Raw genomic sequence first — 14,504 nt, 5'->3', positions numbered from 1 at the left:
AGTAGGGAGCACTTTCAAATCATTTTTTGAGGGCAGCATAACCCTGATATAAATTCTTGAATGGTAATTTTAAGAAAAAAAAAATTCTAAATTATACCATTCAAGAACACAGATACTGGGCTTCCCTGGTGGCACAGTGGCTGAGAATCTGCCTGCCAATGCAGGGGACACAGGTTTGAGCCCTGGTCTGGGGAGATCCCACATGCCGTGGAGCAACCGGGCCCGTGAGCCACAACTACTGAGCCTGCGCGTCTGGAGCCTGTGCTCCGCAACTAGAGAGGCTGTGACAGTGAGAGGCCCGCGGACCACGATGAAGAGTGGCCCCCGCTTGCCACAACGAGAGAAAGCCCTCGCACAGAAACGGAGACCCAACACAGCCAAAAATAAATAAATAAACCAATAAACAAACAACAACAACAAAAAGAACACAGATATAAAAATCCTGAACAAAATAGTCTCAAATCAAATCAACAAAATATAAAAATGAATAATAGATTATGACCAAGTAAAGCTATCCTAGGAATATAGGTTGGTTTAACATTCAAAAATCAAAGAAAAATAACTTTAAACCCATCAGTACCATTCACTACATTAACAGAATAAAGGAGAAAAATACATTTATATCAATAGACGAAGAAAAAAGAAGTATGATAAAAGTCAACATAAGTTTGTGATAAAATCTCTTACCAATCTAGGAGCAGGAGGGAACTTTTTCAACTTGATAAAAGGTAACTATGTAAAACTGAAAGCATCATATTTAATGGCAAAATGTGAAAGCTTTGCTTGGCAATTATGAAGTTCCAGAATAAGCAATATGAAAGTATGGTGACAGAAATCAGAACAATGGTTGCTTACTGGGGTGGGAAGGGGATTGAATGGAAGGGGCAAAAGGGAACATTCTAGCTTTATGCTGGTAACATGAGGGAATACATTTGTTAAAACCCAACTGTATACCTATAAGAAATGCATTTCCCTGCAGGTAAATATTTCCTCAGTAATAAAAAGACCTGCTGCATTTAACTTCTTATTTCCTGTGTTTTCCAAACGGATACTCCATGGTCACAGCAAAATAATGTGAAAACCAGCAGTATGATGTAGAACATTCCATCTTTGAAAGAAAAGTTTTATGCTCCTTTTTCTTAGCAAACAGGAGAGTGACACGCAAAAAATTCTCAGGGATTTCACATATTCTGCCAACGAAAAGGCAACATTGGGAATATATGCTGATGCTGACTGGTTTATTATTCTTGTTCCCAGCTGAGAGTAGCCAGCTGAGGAGATAAGAATCCAGTTCTGGCACATGGCTGTAATTGACTTTTGCGGGGAGTCTACTTTAGTTTAGAAGAAAGAAGATTATCACATTAGATTGAAATTGGGAATATTCCCAGTGCATTCTGAAATGTTGGAGGTTTCTGGAAGACTATATATTTTTGTCTATGTTCCTCTTGATTTCATTATAAACTAGAATAAAAGAAACCTCAAAAATAGTTAATTTCATTTAATTTATGGGTAGCTTTCCTAGTGGTTTAGTAGGGCAAGCTGTGAAATCTCGATTTTCCCTTGTCTAGCGATAGCACATGTCTCTGTGTTATATGAGGAATTTATATGAGGAAACCAGTCTGCTGGTGTCCCTGGGGTCAATGGAGTTCTATGAAAGACTTCTCTAGAAACACTTAATTTGAGGAATTTAACAATCAGAAGTCCCAGATAGGCTACTGCTTTATAGTAAATTTTGCCTATATCTGAGGAAGGTAAGGGGGGTGGGGGGACATTGTTTCTTAAATACCATTTGAAAGGAATGCAGTGAATTAATTTGCCATCTTACACCAACCAAGAGTTCCTGCTGAGCTCCCACAAGATAAATCAGAAAGAAAGAACTGACCCAACGGGCCAAGTCAGTACTTGAGAGGAAACTGATCCTCACAACAGTATCCACTGTCATTTGCTTTGCCAGTGAAACATGTGTTTCCTGTTATGTAGGACCAGCCCTAACATACAGGATTTGACATTTGGTAGGTGCCCAATAAACGCAGAATACATCAACGTCAGCTTCACTGAATAAAATGGTTTTATGAAGAATCTTACATTGAACATTTGCCAACAGTCACTTGCCTTTTTAAAATCCAGCATGCAGAGCTTGGCTTTCTCTCCAAACTGCCACTTGCACTGTGTGTCTGCATCGTACAACTCTCCCGGCAGCTTCTCTGGATACTTGTATTCCCTCACAGGCTTTGGCTGATCAGCAAGGCATGTAGCTTGGGCAGTGCTAAAACAAAGAGGAACTGCTGGTGATGCCGGAAATTACCAAAGATGTAACTTCAATCATGTAATTCAATGATTGAATTACGTGTCATGACACGTAATTCAATCATGCCTTTTCTTTCTCATGCAATTTTACCACAGGTCTTGTATACAGAAGAGGGGACATCTTTCTCCTCCGGTCCAATATAACATTTATCTTAATTCTATTAAAATATAGAGGCCACATTTTCTGAAATTGTTCATAATATGTTTCACCTTTTCCAGGGAGGCAATTTGTTCTTCATCAGATTTCTCAAACCTATCATGGGGAGAGTGAAATAGGAAGATACAACCAGATGTTTGATGTGAGGAGCTTCTATAACAGACACCTTAAAAGGTACACTTCTTGCCAGGAACAATAAAAAGATGAAATGGGCACTGTAAACAGCAAAACACATTAGCCAATTTCAAAGGCTGGAATTTTCTTTCCTTCTTCCCTCCTTCCTTCCTTCCTTTCCTGCACAGTAGCTTCCAGCTCCCACATGGAGCATTGCAATGATTTCCACCAGAAATGCTCTACACGCAGGCTGATTTCTGACTAGATTCCAAAGTCAGAAGAAAATTAATTCTCCTTAAGTTCCCTAGAAGATGGGCTGAAGGCCAACTAATGATTTCTTCCTCCACAAATAGGGTATCCTCTTCCCTACCAGAAGCAGGCTTCGGTATAATTTTTGCATTTGGAGGGAGGAGAAACAAGTGTTTGCAAAGAGCAACTAAATCCTATTTATAAATTTCAATAAGCAAAAACTAAAAAGAAACAAAAACAAAACACCTCTGTAATCACAATAAACTTAACAACAGTAGATCCGCCTAAGCATCGCCAAACTTTTCTTTGTGTGCTTGTCCACCTGGATCGGAATCTTAGTGGCCCCAGTCTCCAGGACTCGGGTCCCAGACTCTATTGCCTTGGAGCCCACGGATGCCTGTGTGCCCTTAATTAATATCCACATACATAAAACATGAGCAAGGGCACCAGTCACTGCGGACAGGACATTAAATATACATGCAAGGAGGTCAGAAGCCTTTTAATAGATTAAATCAAAGGCTAGGAAAGTGCTAAGAGCAGTGACTGGCTCACTGTGGGTGTTGAATAAATGATCTTTCTATTACTGCTACGATGATCACGATGTAAGGCTCTGTAAGTAGAGAAAAATGAATAAAAGCATAACTAACACCCCATGACAGAAGTGATTTGGCAGCTTTGGAATTCCACAGCACCTCTCTCTAATGATCTCAAGTGATTCCTACATACTAGTTAGATGTTCCCCATTATCTCCCTGAAGTCACATCAGGGTTGGCGATACTATTCCCATTGCATAGAAAGGAAACTAGGAAAAGGCAGCTACATTGATGAACCCAAGCAAGAGATTGAAAACAACTTTTTAAAGTTCACAGATTCAGGAATTTTTATAGTTTGATCAAATGTAACCTATTATTTTGTATTCACCCTTAAAATTTAATTCAAAGAGCACTTCCACTTTTAACTATGGTGGACCAGCACGTATGAGGCTGATTGTTCTACAGGCATCAGAAGACCATCAAAGTAAAAAGCACATGAGGGATGAACATTTCCAGAGCAAAGGAAAGTAGAGAAGTGAACCCAATACCCAGTAATATTTTTCCTCCTCAAGGAATTTAATGAGTCATAAAAAGATGCTAAGAAGCCTAGTGGCCGAGTGGAAAGTGGTCCTTACGGGGCTGAGAAGCTGAGCAAGGTGTTGGCAATCTGGTGGGGCTGGGAGATAAAGATTGAAATTGTGGGTCGGCCCTGGTAAACAAGACTTTCACGGAAGCCATACCAGGTCTCTGCTGAAGGAGTAAAGAAATAACTTGAAAGGCCGGTTTAGGAAGACCGAATGCCAGGGTGACATCAGCTCAACCCCAAAGTGACTTACTGATAAACTGAAACTGCCCTGTCTGCTAGAAAGAAAAGGTAACATCATTCGGGGCTCTATCTTGTCTTCAATTTTTTCATTAACAATATCCTTCTTTTGTTCAAAATTACCAAATGTATTGGGAGATGAGACCAAAGCATTGAAACCCAAGAGAATACACAAATAATAGACACAGATTCATAAGGAATCCATATATTGGAGTAGCCAGAAATGGAATTTAAAATTATTACGGTTATTAGCTTTGAGAAAATGAGGTTAAGATGGAGAATTTCACCAGAGAACGAATATATACAAAATATGTATGTGAGGTATTGCGAAAAGTTCTAACATTTACATAATTGGAATCCGAAAAGGAGAAAACAGAATGAGAGGGTCAGAATCAATATTTGTAGATAAAATATCTGAACATTTTCAAAAACTGATGAAAGACAATAAACCAAAAATGTAAGCAGTTCTAAAACCCCAAGCAGGAAAAAGAAAAAGAAAAACACACATGGGTACATGAAAGAAATTCTATAGAAAACCAAAATCACAGAAAAATGTCAAAAGTAACCTGAAAACAAGAGACATGTAAACTTTCAAAGGAGCCACAGAGAATCTGTACGTGGCCCTGAGGATGAGGTCCCTGCCTGATCCAGTGCACAGACTAGGGGCCTGGAAGGTCCCATGCAGGGGGAGACACAGCGACACACACGTCAACACTGCGCTGTGAAAGTCGGCTCTGGTCAGCATTGCACCTGAAGAGCCGTGAGCAGATCCCACCCCTGACCCTTCTGGCTGGGCTCCTGCTTGGGCAAGTTTGCGCTTGTCCCCTCATCCAAAGCAGGTCACACAGCTAAGTCCAGAGTCAGTGAGGTGAGCACAGGGTTCCAACAGGGTGTGGGTGCATGAAGAAAAAGCATTGTAGCCATTTGACAATCACCCGATATCCACCAGGACAAAATATGTTTGAACTCTGCTGCATGCCCTACGCAAAAGTCAGGTGGCCTACACGTGATAAGCAAAACAACAAAGCTTGTGGAAGAATATATTCATGGCTCTGGGGTAGGCAGAGTTTTTTTCCAGTGGTGTACAGAAAGTGCTAATCCTAAAGGAAAAATATGAATAATCTGGACTCCCTTAAAAACATAAGAAAACTCTTCTGTTTATCAAAAGACACCATTCAAAGTGTAAATACTAAGTCATGGAGTGAAAGAAGATTTTGCAATACATATTTCCTGTAATACACAAAATGTTCCTACTCAGTATGTATCAAGTACTCCCAACAAGAGATCAGAAAAATACAGGAGTTTAATTTCAAAAACATACACAGGAGATTTGAACAGACACTTCACTCAAGAGGTTTTTAAAGTAGCCTTTAAAATGTGAAAAGGCGTTCAATCACATTAATTACCACTTTGATCCACCACCACAGACCCACAAGATTGGTTGCAATGAAAAAGACCAGCAAGATCAAGTGTTGGCAAGATTGTGGAACAATCTGAATATTCATAAGTGCTTGGGGGATTGTAACTTTGCACAGCCACTTGGGAAAGCTATTTGGCAGTGTCTACTGACACTGTATGTATATATTTATGACCCCAAAGTTCCTCTGCTCTGTATACTGAGATATATGCGTAAACCGAAAGAATATTCACCGTGACATTTCTTATAATAGCCAAATACTGGAAATGCAAATGTCTATCACCAACAGGATGGATTAATAAGTTGGAGCATATCCACACAATTACAAATAAGTAAATGACTGTCATATTTTTACGCAAGAAACAAGGATGAATCTCATAATCAAAATATTTAGCTAAAGACTCCAGACACAAAAGAGCACATAACACATGACTCCGTTCATAGTAAGTTCAAACCCAGACAAAACTGTCTACGGTGGCGTTCTGTGTCAGAGGAATGGCTGTCTGTGGGGAAGGAGGAGGTGATGGTGGGATTGAGGAAGGGGATTCTGCGGGGGAGAGCCGCGTTCCAGGTTTTTTTTGTGTGTGTGGTACGCGGGCCTCTCAGTGTTGTGGCCTCTCCCGTTGCAGAGCACAGGCTCCGGACGCGCAGGCTCAGCGGCCACGGCTCACGGGCCCAGCCGCTCCGCGGCACGTGGGATCCTCCCGGACCCGGGCACGAACCCGTGTCCCCTGCATCGGCAGGCGGACTCTCAACCACTGCGCCCCCAGGGAAGCCCCCAGGTTTTTTTTAGGTTCATTAACACATCCATCGCTTCACAAAGTTAGAACTTTTATTTGGTAGTGGGAACTTTTAAGATCTACCCTCTCAGCAAGCTTCAACGATAAAATACAGCATTGTTGACTGTGGTCAACATATGCTGCACGTGACAGTCCCAGAGCTCATTCACCTGATCTACTTTAGAAGTTTGACCACTTTCACCCATTACCTCTCTCCCACTCACCCGGCCCTTGGAAACTACCAATCTACTCTCTGTTTCTAAGTGTTTGATTTCTTTTTAACATTCCACATATAAGTGAGATCCTGCAGTATTTGTCTTTCTCTGACTTATTTCACTTAGCATGGTGCCCTCAGAAACCACCCACGTTGTCACAAGTGGCAGAATTTCCTTCTTTCTCGTGGCTGAATGATATTACAGTGTGTGTGTAGATAGGTAGACAGGTCGATAGATAGATATAATTAGATACAGTGCATATATACATATAAATGCCACATATACGTCATATATCTCACACCTTCTTCACTCTTTCATCCACTGAAGGACACTTAGGCTGTTTCCATGACTTGGCTACTATAACGTGCCCCATATCGTGATCTAGGTAGAAGTTCCACTGGAATGTTCACTGTGTGCAAAGTTATTGAGTTATACGCTTATAAGTTTGTACTTTTCTGTATATGTGCTTAACTACATATATAACGTCAATGAAGAAAACAGGGCAAGGCCAGAGGCTCTGCAACAATATTTCAGAGTCCCCTTCCCACTCGGATTCATGAACCATAAAACGTTAAAGAGCTCGAGAGTTCTGTTACTTGTATCCCCTCTTTTTCCTAGAGAGACAACGGGAGCCCCCAGAAAAGGTTATATTAGCTGCCAAGGTCAAGGCCTTCCCAGGCATAGTGATGAAGACCCGATCGGCACATGAGCTCTCATTCCCTCGCTGATCAACGACATGGCAGTGCCCATTCTCCAGTCTCACAGAAACTGCACTCAGCCACGACCCGCTGGCTTGTTTTCCTTAAGACGAACATTATACAGCAGAGCAAGATGTGAACTGAAATGTCTTATTTCTATTAGGCCCCCAAACATACTCTTTCAGGCCAAATCAGGTTTTCCTATCGACAGGGTGGTCTGGGGTACGGCAGGGCAGCCCTCAAACTCCTGCCTTCCTGTGATGACCTTTCTCATGTATGGATGCAGATTCATAGGACAAGCGGGGAGGTGTGTTCACTGATCAGAAGCACATGATTCAAGTTTTAAAAAAGCAAACTGAAGATGTGTCCGTGTTGTTGTTAAGTTTAAAATAACGAGCTAAAACTTCCAAAGTCTTAGGCCTCCCGGATACGGACATGAGTGAATGTGATGAGGTCTGTGTCTGCCCATAGGAAGTGACATATGTCCTTATTGATGAGGCTGAGGAATTTACTGCAAAAACATATCTGGCCTTCTTAACTCTACCGAGTATAGAGAAAAGTTGTGCTGACAACTTCAGGCTACTTGAGTTCCCTTATTATATACATTTTTTCCGTGTACCCAATGCTAGGCTTCTCATAAAGGAAAACAGACTCATCTTTGTAAAGTTGGCCGTTTATCCTTACTCACTGTTGGGATCATGTCCAAACTGCCAACTAATTGGTGGAGAATATAACAGTATTTTGATGACTTAGAAATCAGGAAGTCAGCAAACATGTAAAAGATGGTCTCAGGGTCATTAAGCCCATGAAAAATCATGATCGATGCACTGTGGACGCGTCCAACTCACAACTAGACACCTCAAGTACAATGAATCTTAAGAGTGAATTTGACAATGGAAGGCTATCTTGGAAAATTTAATCTTGTGAGAAATCAAATTTGGGAGCATGTAAAATCTTGCATTTTTATTATTATGTGGTCCAAAAAAAATCAGAGAAGTCCCTGAAAATAAATGTTTGTTACTGCATGGCTACAGAAGGGTTTTACTGATTGGCACAAAAACAAATAGACATACTTCAGCATATGTCTAACCATTCCAGTATCACTGGACAAAATGGCTTTGAACTCCAGAATCTTAATAAGTATTCTCAGGATCATATTCTGACTTGAAGATTACAGCCCATATTTAATGTCATCAAAATAATTATTCTCTAAGCCTACAACTATTTCCTTTCTGTGAGTTTTCCTATATTTCTTGGCAGTTTGAAAACTTTTTCTGGACTCTTTCATGATGCTGATTCTCACTGCATGCCTATACTTTGCATCCCTGGGATTTTCAAGTTGTCAGAGCATATTTCAAAAAATTTAAAATGTTTATATATCTTCATCAGAGCCATTAAGATGAAAAAGAAGTAAAATTTTAAGAAAAGAATGTAGACGTTTATAGAAAGGATTTGGGATATAGAAAACTCAAAAATGTCCTTGTTAATACAAATAAGAGCATTGTGAGCTAAAGTGAATTATCTTCTTTATCAGGGAAAGCAGAGTCCTTCACACACACATGCGTACGCGCACGCACATTTGAACAGGTGCATGAGAAATCTAAAACGAGTGTTAACGATCCCCAGCTTGACTCCAAGAGAACGCCATACAGGGAAGAGCAGATGTTGGAAGGACCGATGGTGTCATGTGAATATTGTCTCTTGGGTGATAGAAATTTAAAAAATGATCAAGTGTATATTCCTAGAATATAGGTTTATATTACCAGGGTACAGATAACATCTACAAAATTCTTACTCTTTCCGGGTAGCACAAAATATGGAAAGCAGTCATCCTTCCTTTAAGTGGCAGAATGTCTCAGCCGAGGTCTCAGAGTAAGGCTGTGAGGAAGGACCACAGCTGCAGGCTGGAGCCCCCAAGGCTGGTAGTCAGGACACAGCTCAGAAGATGTGTTATGAGGTCTGGAAGTGACGCAAGAGGCAGCGAGAAAGGGAAACCAGCTGCGCACTCACTGCCCCAGGTGAGCACGGAGAGCCATCCGTAGGATAATGAGCAGAGCGTGGTGAGTGAAGCCAACAGAAGTAGGCCTGGGACCCTAACCCAAATGATGTGCTAGAGACAAGACGGGTTCATCTGTGCGGCAGAAAACAAAGAAAAGGGGCTCTACTGAAAACATAAGAAAGAAAGAGAGAAAACCAGGGCGATAATCCACTTTACTAGCAGATCTAAAAATGTTTCTTAAAGTCCCTTATTTCTCTAAAATTTTAAAATCTACTGACTATCTCTTTTTCAGGGGGTCAAACTCTACCTCCTTAATGTTCTATACCCTAAATGAATTAGAGCTATGATAAAACCTTCCAGAAATAATCCTTAAAATTATAGGATTTTAGACCCAGGTGAAGGTTTATATACTCTTTTTTATTTCTTTCCTCCTAATGAGAAATGTATTTTGTAAAAAAAAAAAAATAATAATTCATGGTATGTCAATTATATCTCAATAGAACTACAAGAAAATATTTAAACATCAAAAAATTAAAAAAATCATGGACTGAAAATGTCTGGTTATAGAAGTAAGAATTAAAAAAAAAAAAAACAACTGAATGGTAGTGACAAATATTTTGGTTTGCTAAGTATCTTAAGGGATTCTTTTGACTCTAAAGGTCAAATGATGTCAGATTAAGCTTGCAGAAATTGAGGCCCTAAGAACGTGTCTAGCAAACTCCTTGGTCAAACGAATGTCTCCAGATGCCTCCAAATGGGAACCATGTGCAGAAGGGGCGCCTGAGCCTGGGGCTTCTTGGACAGGCTTAGGCCAACCCAGCAGTGAACATCAAAGGCAGAGAGAGAGATACGCAACCAGCTTTAGGGGCTCATACCTTAAAAATCTGTGCAGGTACTGGCGGCTGCAGGGTGACCAGGAGAAGACCCCGTTGCGTCCTGCCAACGTAGGGGACATTATGTTGCCCTCAGACTTTTTGCACACATTCCCTTCTCCATCATGGACCATGCCGAAGCTACGAGAGAGAGAAAGGAATGGGTCTTTCAAAACAAACAACAGTTTCAACTGTCTAACACACTCTAACAGACACAGGTCAACAGTGCGAAGGCCCCCCTTCTCCTGTGTGCTAAGCAGCAGAAGAAAGAGTCCTAACAGCCAAACAGGGGAGAACATCCACGAGGTCACAGGCCTTTCCTGGAGAACTACCATCTGCCCAGCCGTTTGAAAGTGCACACCAACATCGAAACAGAGCACATGTCCAGATGCCTGCCAAGGACAGACATTTTAATTCTAAAAAAGCATTTCTGGGCTTCCCTGGTGGCGCAGTGGTTGGGAGTCCGCCTGCCGATGCAGGGGACGCGGGTTCGTGCCCCGGTCCGGGAAGATCCCACGTGCCGCGGAGCGGCTGGGCCCGTGAGCCGTGGCCGCTGAGCCTGCGCGTCCGGAGCCTGTGGGAGAGGCCATAACAGTGAGAGGCCCGCGTACCGCAAAAAAACAAAAACAAAAAACAAAGAAAAACCCCGAAAAAAAAACATAAAAAGCATTTCTAGTGGGATGTAGAGGGAAGTTTATTTGATCTTGAAAAAGCTGATGATGTTCTTATTGCTTTCTTCTCTCTCTACACCCTTTGCTGCTCACTAGCCATGGTCAGAATTTCCAGGTGTTTGTCAGAAACACCAACGCAGGCTCCATAGGTGAGTGTGATGTTTACACAATTTAAGAACTACTAAACCACTACCGCCCCTCTTGGTGGTGCTGACATTTTGTCCCTACACCCAGTGCTGATCCAGCTTACGCCAGGTCTTCACTGCTGGAGGCTTTGACAGCAGGCCAGTACCCGACCAGACTCCCTACATCCCTTTGGAGGAAGTGGCGCCATGGAACCCCAGTGAGTAGCTCTGGTGGCGTTTATCTGCAGGCGTTGTTTGAAGGTACGTCTGTTACTCTTGACTGAAACGAGACCACTTTGGGGCTCCAGCCCTAGCTTAGTATATGGGCACACCTCAGGCTGCAATGGCTATGGGACCTCTTAATAGGGTCCTTTGCAGATGTTCAAATCCCACAATGCCAACAGCAACAACCCCTTACTGTCACTCGAGAAAACGGCAGGCTTGCACCTATAAGAATCCCATTGACTGACTTGCTACCTCTCCCCACCAAGTAGGTCTCTTCTTCTTAACTTCCTAAAGCTAGTCCTGTGGGATAGCCTCATGTTACCGTCTTCACCCACCTCAGAAGAGCTCAACTGACTGCCTTGGGAAGAAAGCCTCAGGGATTTGGGAGCTCCGTGACCTTGAAGACTTCCCATTAGGGTAGATACACCCTTGGAGAGTCAAGCCATTTTTGGCCATTAATGTCTGGTACCCACCCGATCACTGTATGGATTGCCAGAGAGCAGTTCTGAATGAGTGGGATACAGAAGGAAGCGGAAAAGCAAGAGGGGAGAAAGCAAAGAAGGACAGGTGGGTGACTGAATCCGTGGGCTTTCTGCCACCAAGAATCCCAGGATGAATGGAGGAAGGGCCACAGGGATAGGAGACACCAACACAGGGGAAGTGGGCTCCAAAAGGGGACCAGGGAGTCTGCAATTGTGTCCGAGGCTGAAGACTTAACTGTTTTTCTTAGAGTTGTTTAATAATATCGGTAAAAATGACAACTCCCATTTGTAAGCACTATTTTTCAGACAAGATATTAAGCACATTACCTGTATTTTCTAACCCGAATCTTACTACAAGCCTACAGTGACAGCAAGACTGAGGGCTGGAGACAGGCTTGTCCAGGGTCTCAGAGTCCGGACTGGAACCCGACACTCTGACGTCAGAGCCCGGGCGGGACCCGTGCAATAGTGTAACTGCAGCGTGATTGAAGAGTGTCTCCAAGGAAATCTGGCGCACAAACACTGTCGAATTTCTGCAAAATTCCTGCTCAGTACCAAGGGTGATGTAGATGTGGTCATTTCGGCCCCCACCCGTTCTCTGAAGTTCTATTAAAAGCAATCAATCAAGGTGAGCGGGTAACCATATGGCAGAAGAAATGTGCCACGGTGATGGAGAGGATTCACGGGGAGGCTGCTTTGGGGAGAAAGTGATAAAAACGAAATAACAAAGTACCCTCCCCTGGCTGGCCCTTGACCTGAATATAAAGAAGACAAATTAGGGTCCTGCGAGTACCCTAGATGAATTTGCTACCACTTTTGCCTACATTTCTAAGGAATTCAAAGCCACAACATCCCAGGTCTGGGGACACCTTGGTCTTAACCATTTTCACCTAAGGCATTGTCAGTGATTCTCAGACTTTTTTGAGTATCAGAATATCTGAGAAATGCACCACACATGTGCCTCCCCAAAGCCCACCCTGTTAGATTTTTGATTTAGTGAGTTGGGGGTTAGGCTCTGGCACCTGGGTGAATCCTAACACAATAACGTGATTCCGATGCCCACCCAAACTTCAGCACTACTATGTCTCGAGTTGCTTTTCCAAGCAGTACAAATCCCATATTCTGCACTGCTGTGGGTGTTAGCACAGTGGCATGAAAATACCACACAACAATCACGGTTGATATTAACATTAACAAAGTCATGGAAGAATGAATAGGGAACAGTTTGAAGATAAGGTTGGTATTTGGCAACGAAGAAATAAAATTACTATTCAAGTTATACATACCAGACATTTTTTTTTTTTTGCTTCCATGACTCATAGTACTTTATTCAAAGTGGTTATCACCCTATATGTTAAAACAATGCACTTTTTTCTCTTTCTTTTCTGCAGGGGCTCTTCCTAACTGTGCTCAGAGCCTGAGTGCAAGTGGACTCACTAGTCCGTGACAGGTGCTCCACCGATGTTTGTTGAATGAATAAAGGACAACCTTCCAGCTACAACACCGACTCAAATACCCAAATGTAAACATGATTTCAGGTTAACTTGGACTTGAGAATTATATTCAATATCAGATGCTCTTAATGTCTCCTATAGAATTTTCTTGAGTTATTCAATTACATCAGCAAGTATTTCTTTATTACTAATGATATACCCAGAAAACGCCAAGCGTTTTTAGAGGTTGTACCAATATTTTAGGCTGATCAGACAGCGGTGGGTCAAGGAAAGGAGAAACTCTTCAAAGCAACGACGGGTCAAAGTCGTCTGGATGGTAAATCACACCCTGGAGGTGACGATAGCACCACAGGTAGGATCTACTTGTCCAGAGGCTGATGCAGGCTTTTCAAGAAGCAAACCCATCCTCCCAGAGAGACGGGAAGTGGACATGGGGACAGCAGTCATGTGGGCCTCTCAGGGGCAGGGCAGGGCAGATAACCTGGGGGAACACAGGCTGTGGGGGCGGGGGAACCTCCGTCAGGGTCTTGCTCCTGTCGTTCACAAGTGGGTTGATTTGGGGCAAATTTCTCAAGTCCTTGAGCCTCAGTTTCCTCACCTATAAAATGGGATAATAAAACCTTCCTCTTAAACAGTTCCGAATACCTGGCACCATGCATGTCAAAAAGGAAAATTCAAAATGTCTCTTTCCCGGATTCAAATGTGGTCTTGATCAAATCTCTCAACACCTAGATATCAGATATCACCTGCATACATATTTTGTGCGTGCGTGCGTGCGTGCGTGCGTGTGTGTGTAGGGGGGTGAGGAGGCAGTTTAGCTAAGGGTCAATGGGTTTCAAATACTTTCTGGACACAGAAACAAACAAAAATCTTAGGAGGAATGACAGTAAATAAAATTGGTAAGAAATGATGCTCCAAGCTGCTGGGGTTCCCTAGGGGGCAGCCTGACAGTCACCAGACCGGGTGATCTTTAAGCAGCCACTTGCTTTGATATGCCGCAGACCCTTAAAATCACCTGGCGCCTCCCTGACCCAGCTCTCGGGGCTCAGGTGGATGACAGAGCACAGTCATAAATCAGTGAGGTGCACACATCACCATCAAATGCTTGAAAGGGAGTCTAACATCACCAGCCAAGTGTGGTTGAGCTGAATGGTGTCAGCACACCAACTCTGTTCCTTTCCAGAAGATTTCCCTGATTTTCTTTGCATCTCTTGAAGTGGTCACAGCCCTCACTGCTTGACCCCTTTGCGTGCCATGCCCATCTTATCTTTCTTTAGGCTTTGGAGGGCATGGATCTCTAGTCATTTTATAGAATCCTACACAGTGCTTTGCTGGCAGGATGGCAATTGTGCCTGGTGAGTGGGTCAGTAAGTAGTGGAAACGA

The 14,504-nt window shown here is 42.7% G+C and overlaps 1 protein-coding gene across 1 annotated transcript in view; it reads right to left on the bottom strand.

Annotated features, from left to right (window-relative positions):
- ADAMTS16 (ADAM metallopeptidase with thrombospondin type 1 motif 16) overlaps positions 1 to 14,504 on the bottom strand; it is a 158,300-nt gene that overhangs the window by 92,026 nt on the left and 51,770 nt on the right. Inside the window, exons 9-10 of the mRNA XM_067033287.1 lie at positions 10,167 to 10,304; positions 2,113 to 2,266 (exon numbers count right to left, since the gene is read on the bottom strand). Of these exons, the coding sequence (XP_066889388.1) occupies positions 2,113 to 2,266; positions 10,167 to 10,304 (292 nt within the window). The remainder of the gene's footprint in view (positions 1 to 2,112; positions 2,267 to 10,166; positions 10,305 to 14,504) is intronic.

Source organism: Kogia breviceps, chromosome 4 (assembly GCF_026419965.1).
Source record: "Kogia breviceps isolate mKogBre1 chromosome 4, mKogBre1 haplotype 1, whole genome shotgun sequence".
In the NCBI taxonomy this organism is placed as follows: Eukaryota; Metazoa; Chordata; class Mammalia; order Artiodactyla; family Physeteridae; genus Kogia; species Kogia breviceps.
This window is presented reverse-complemented; position numbering and strand designations above follow the sequence as displayed.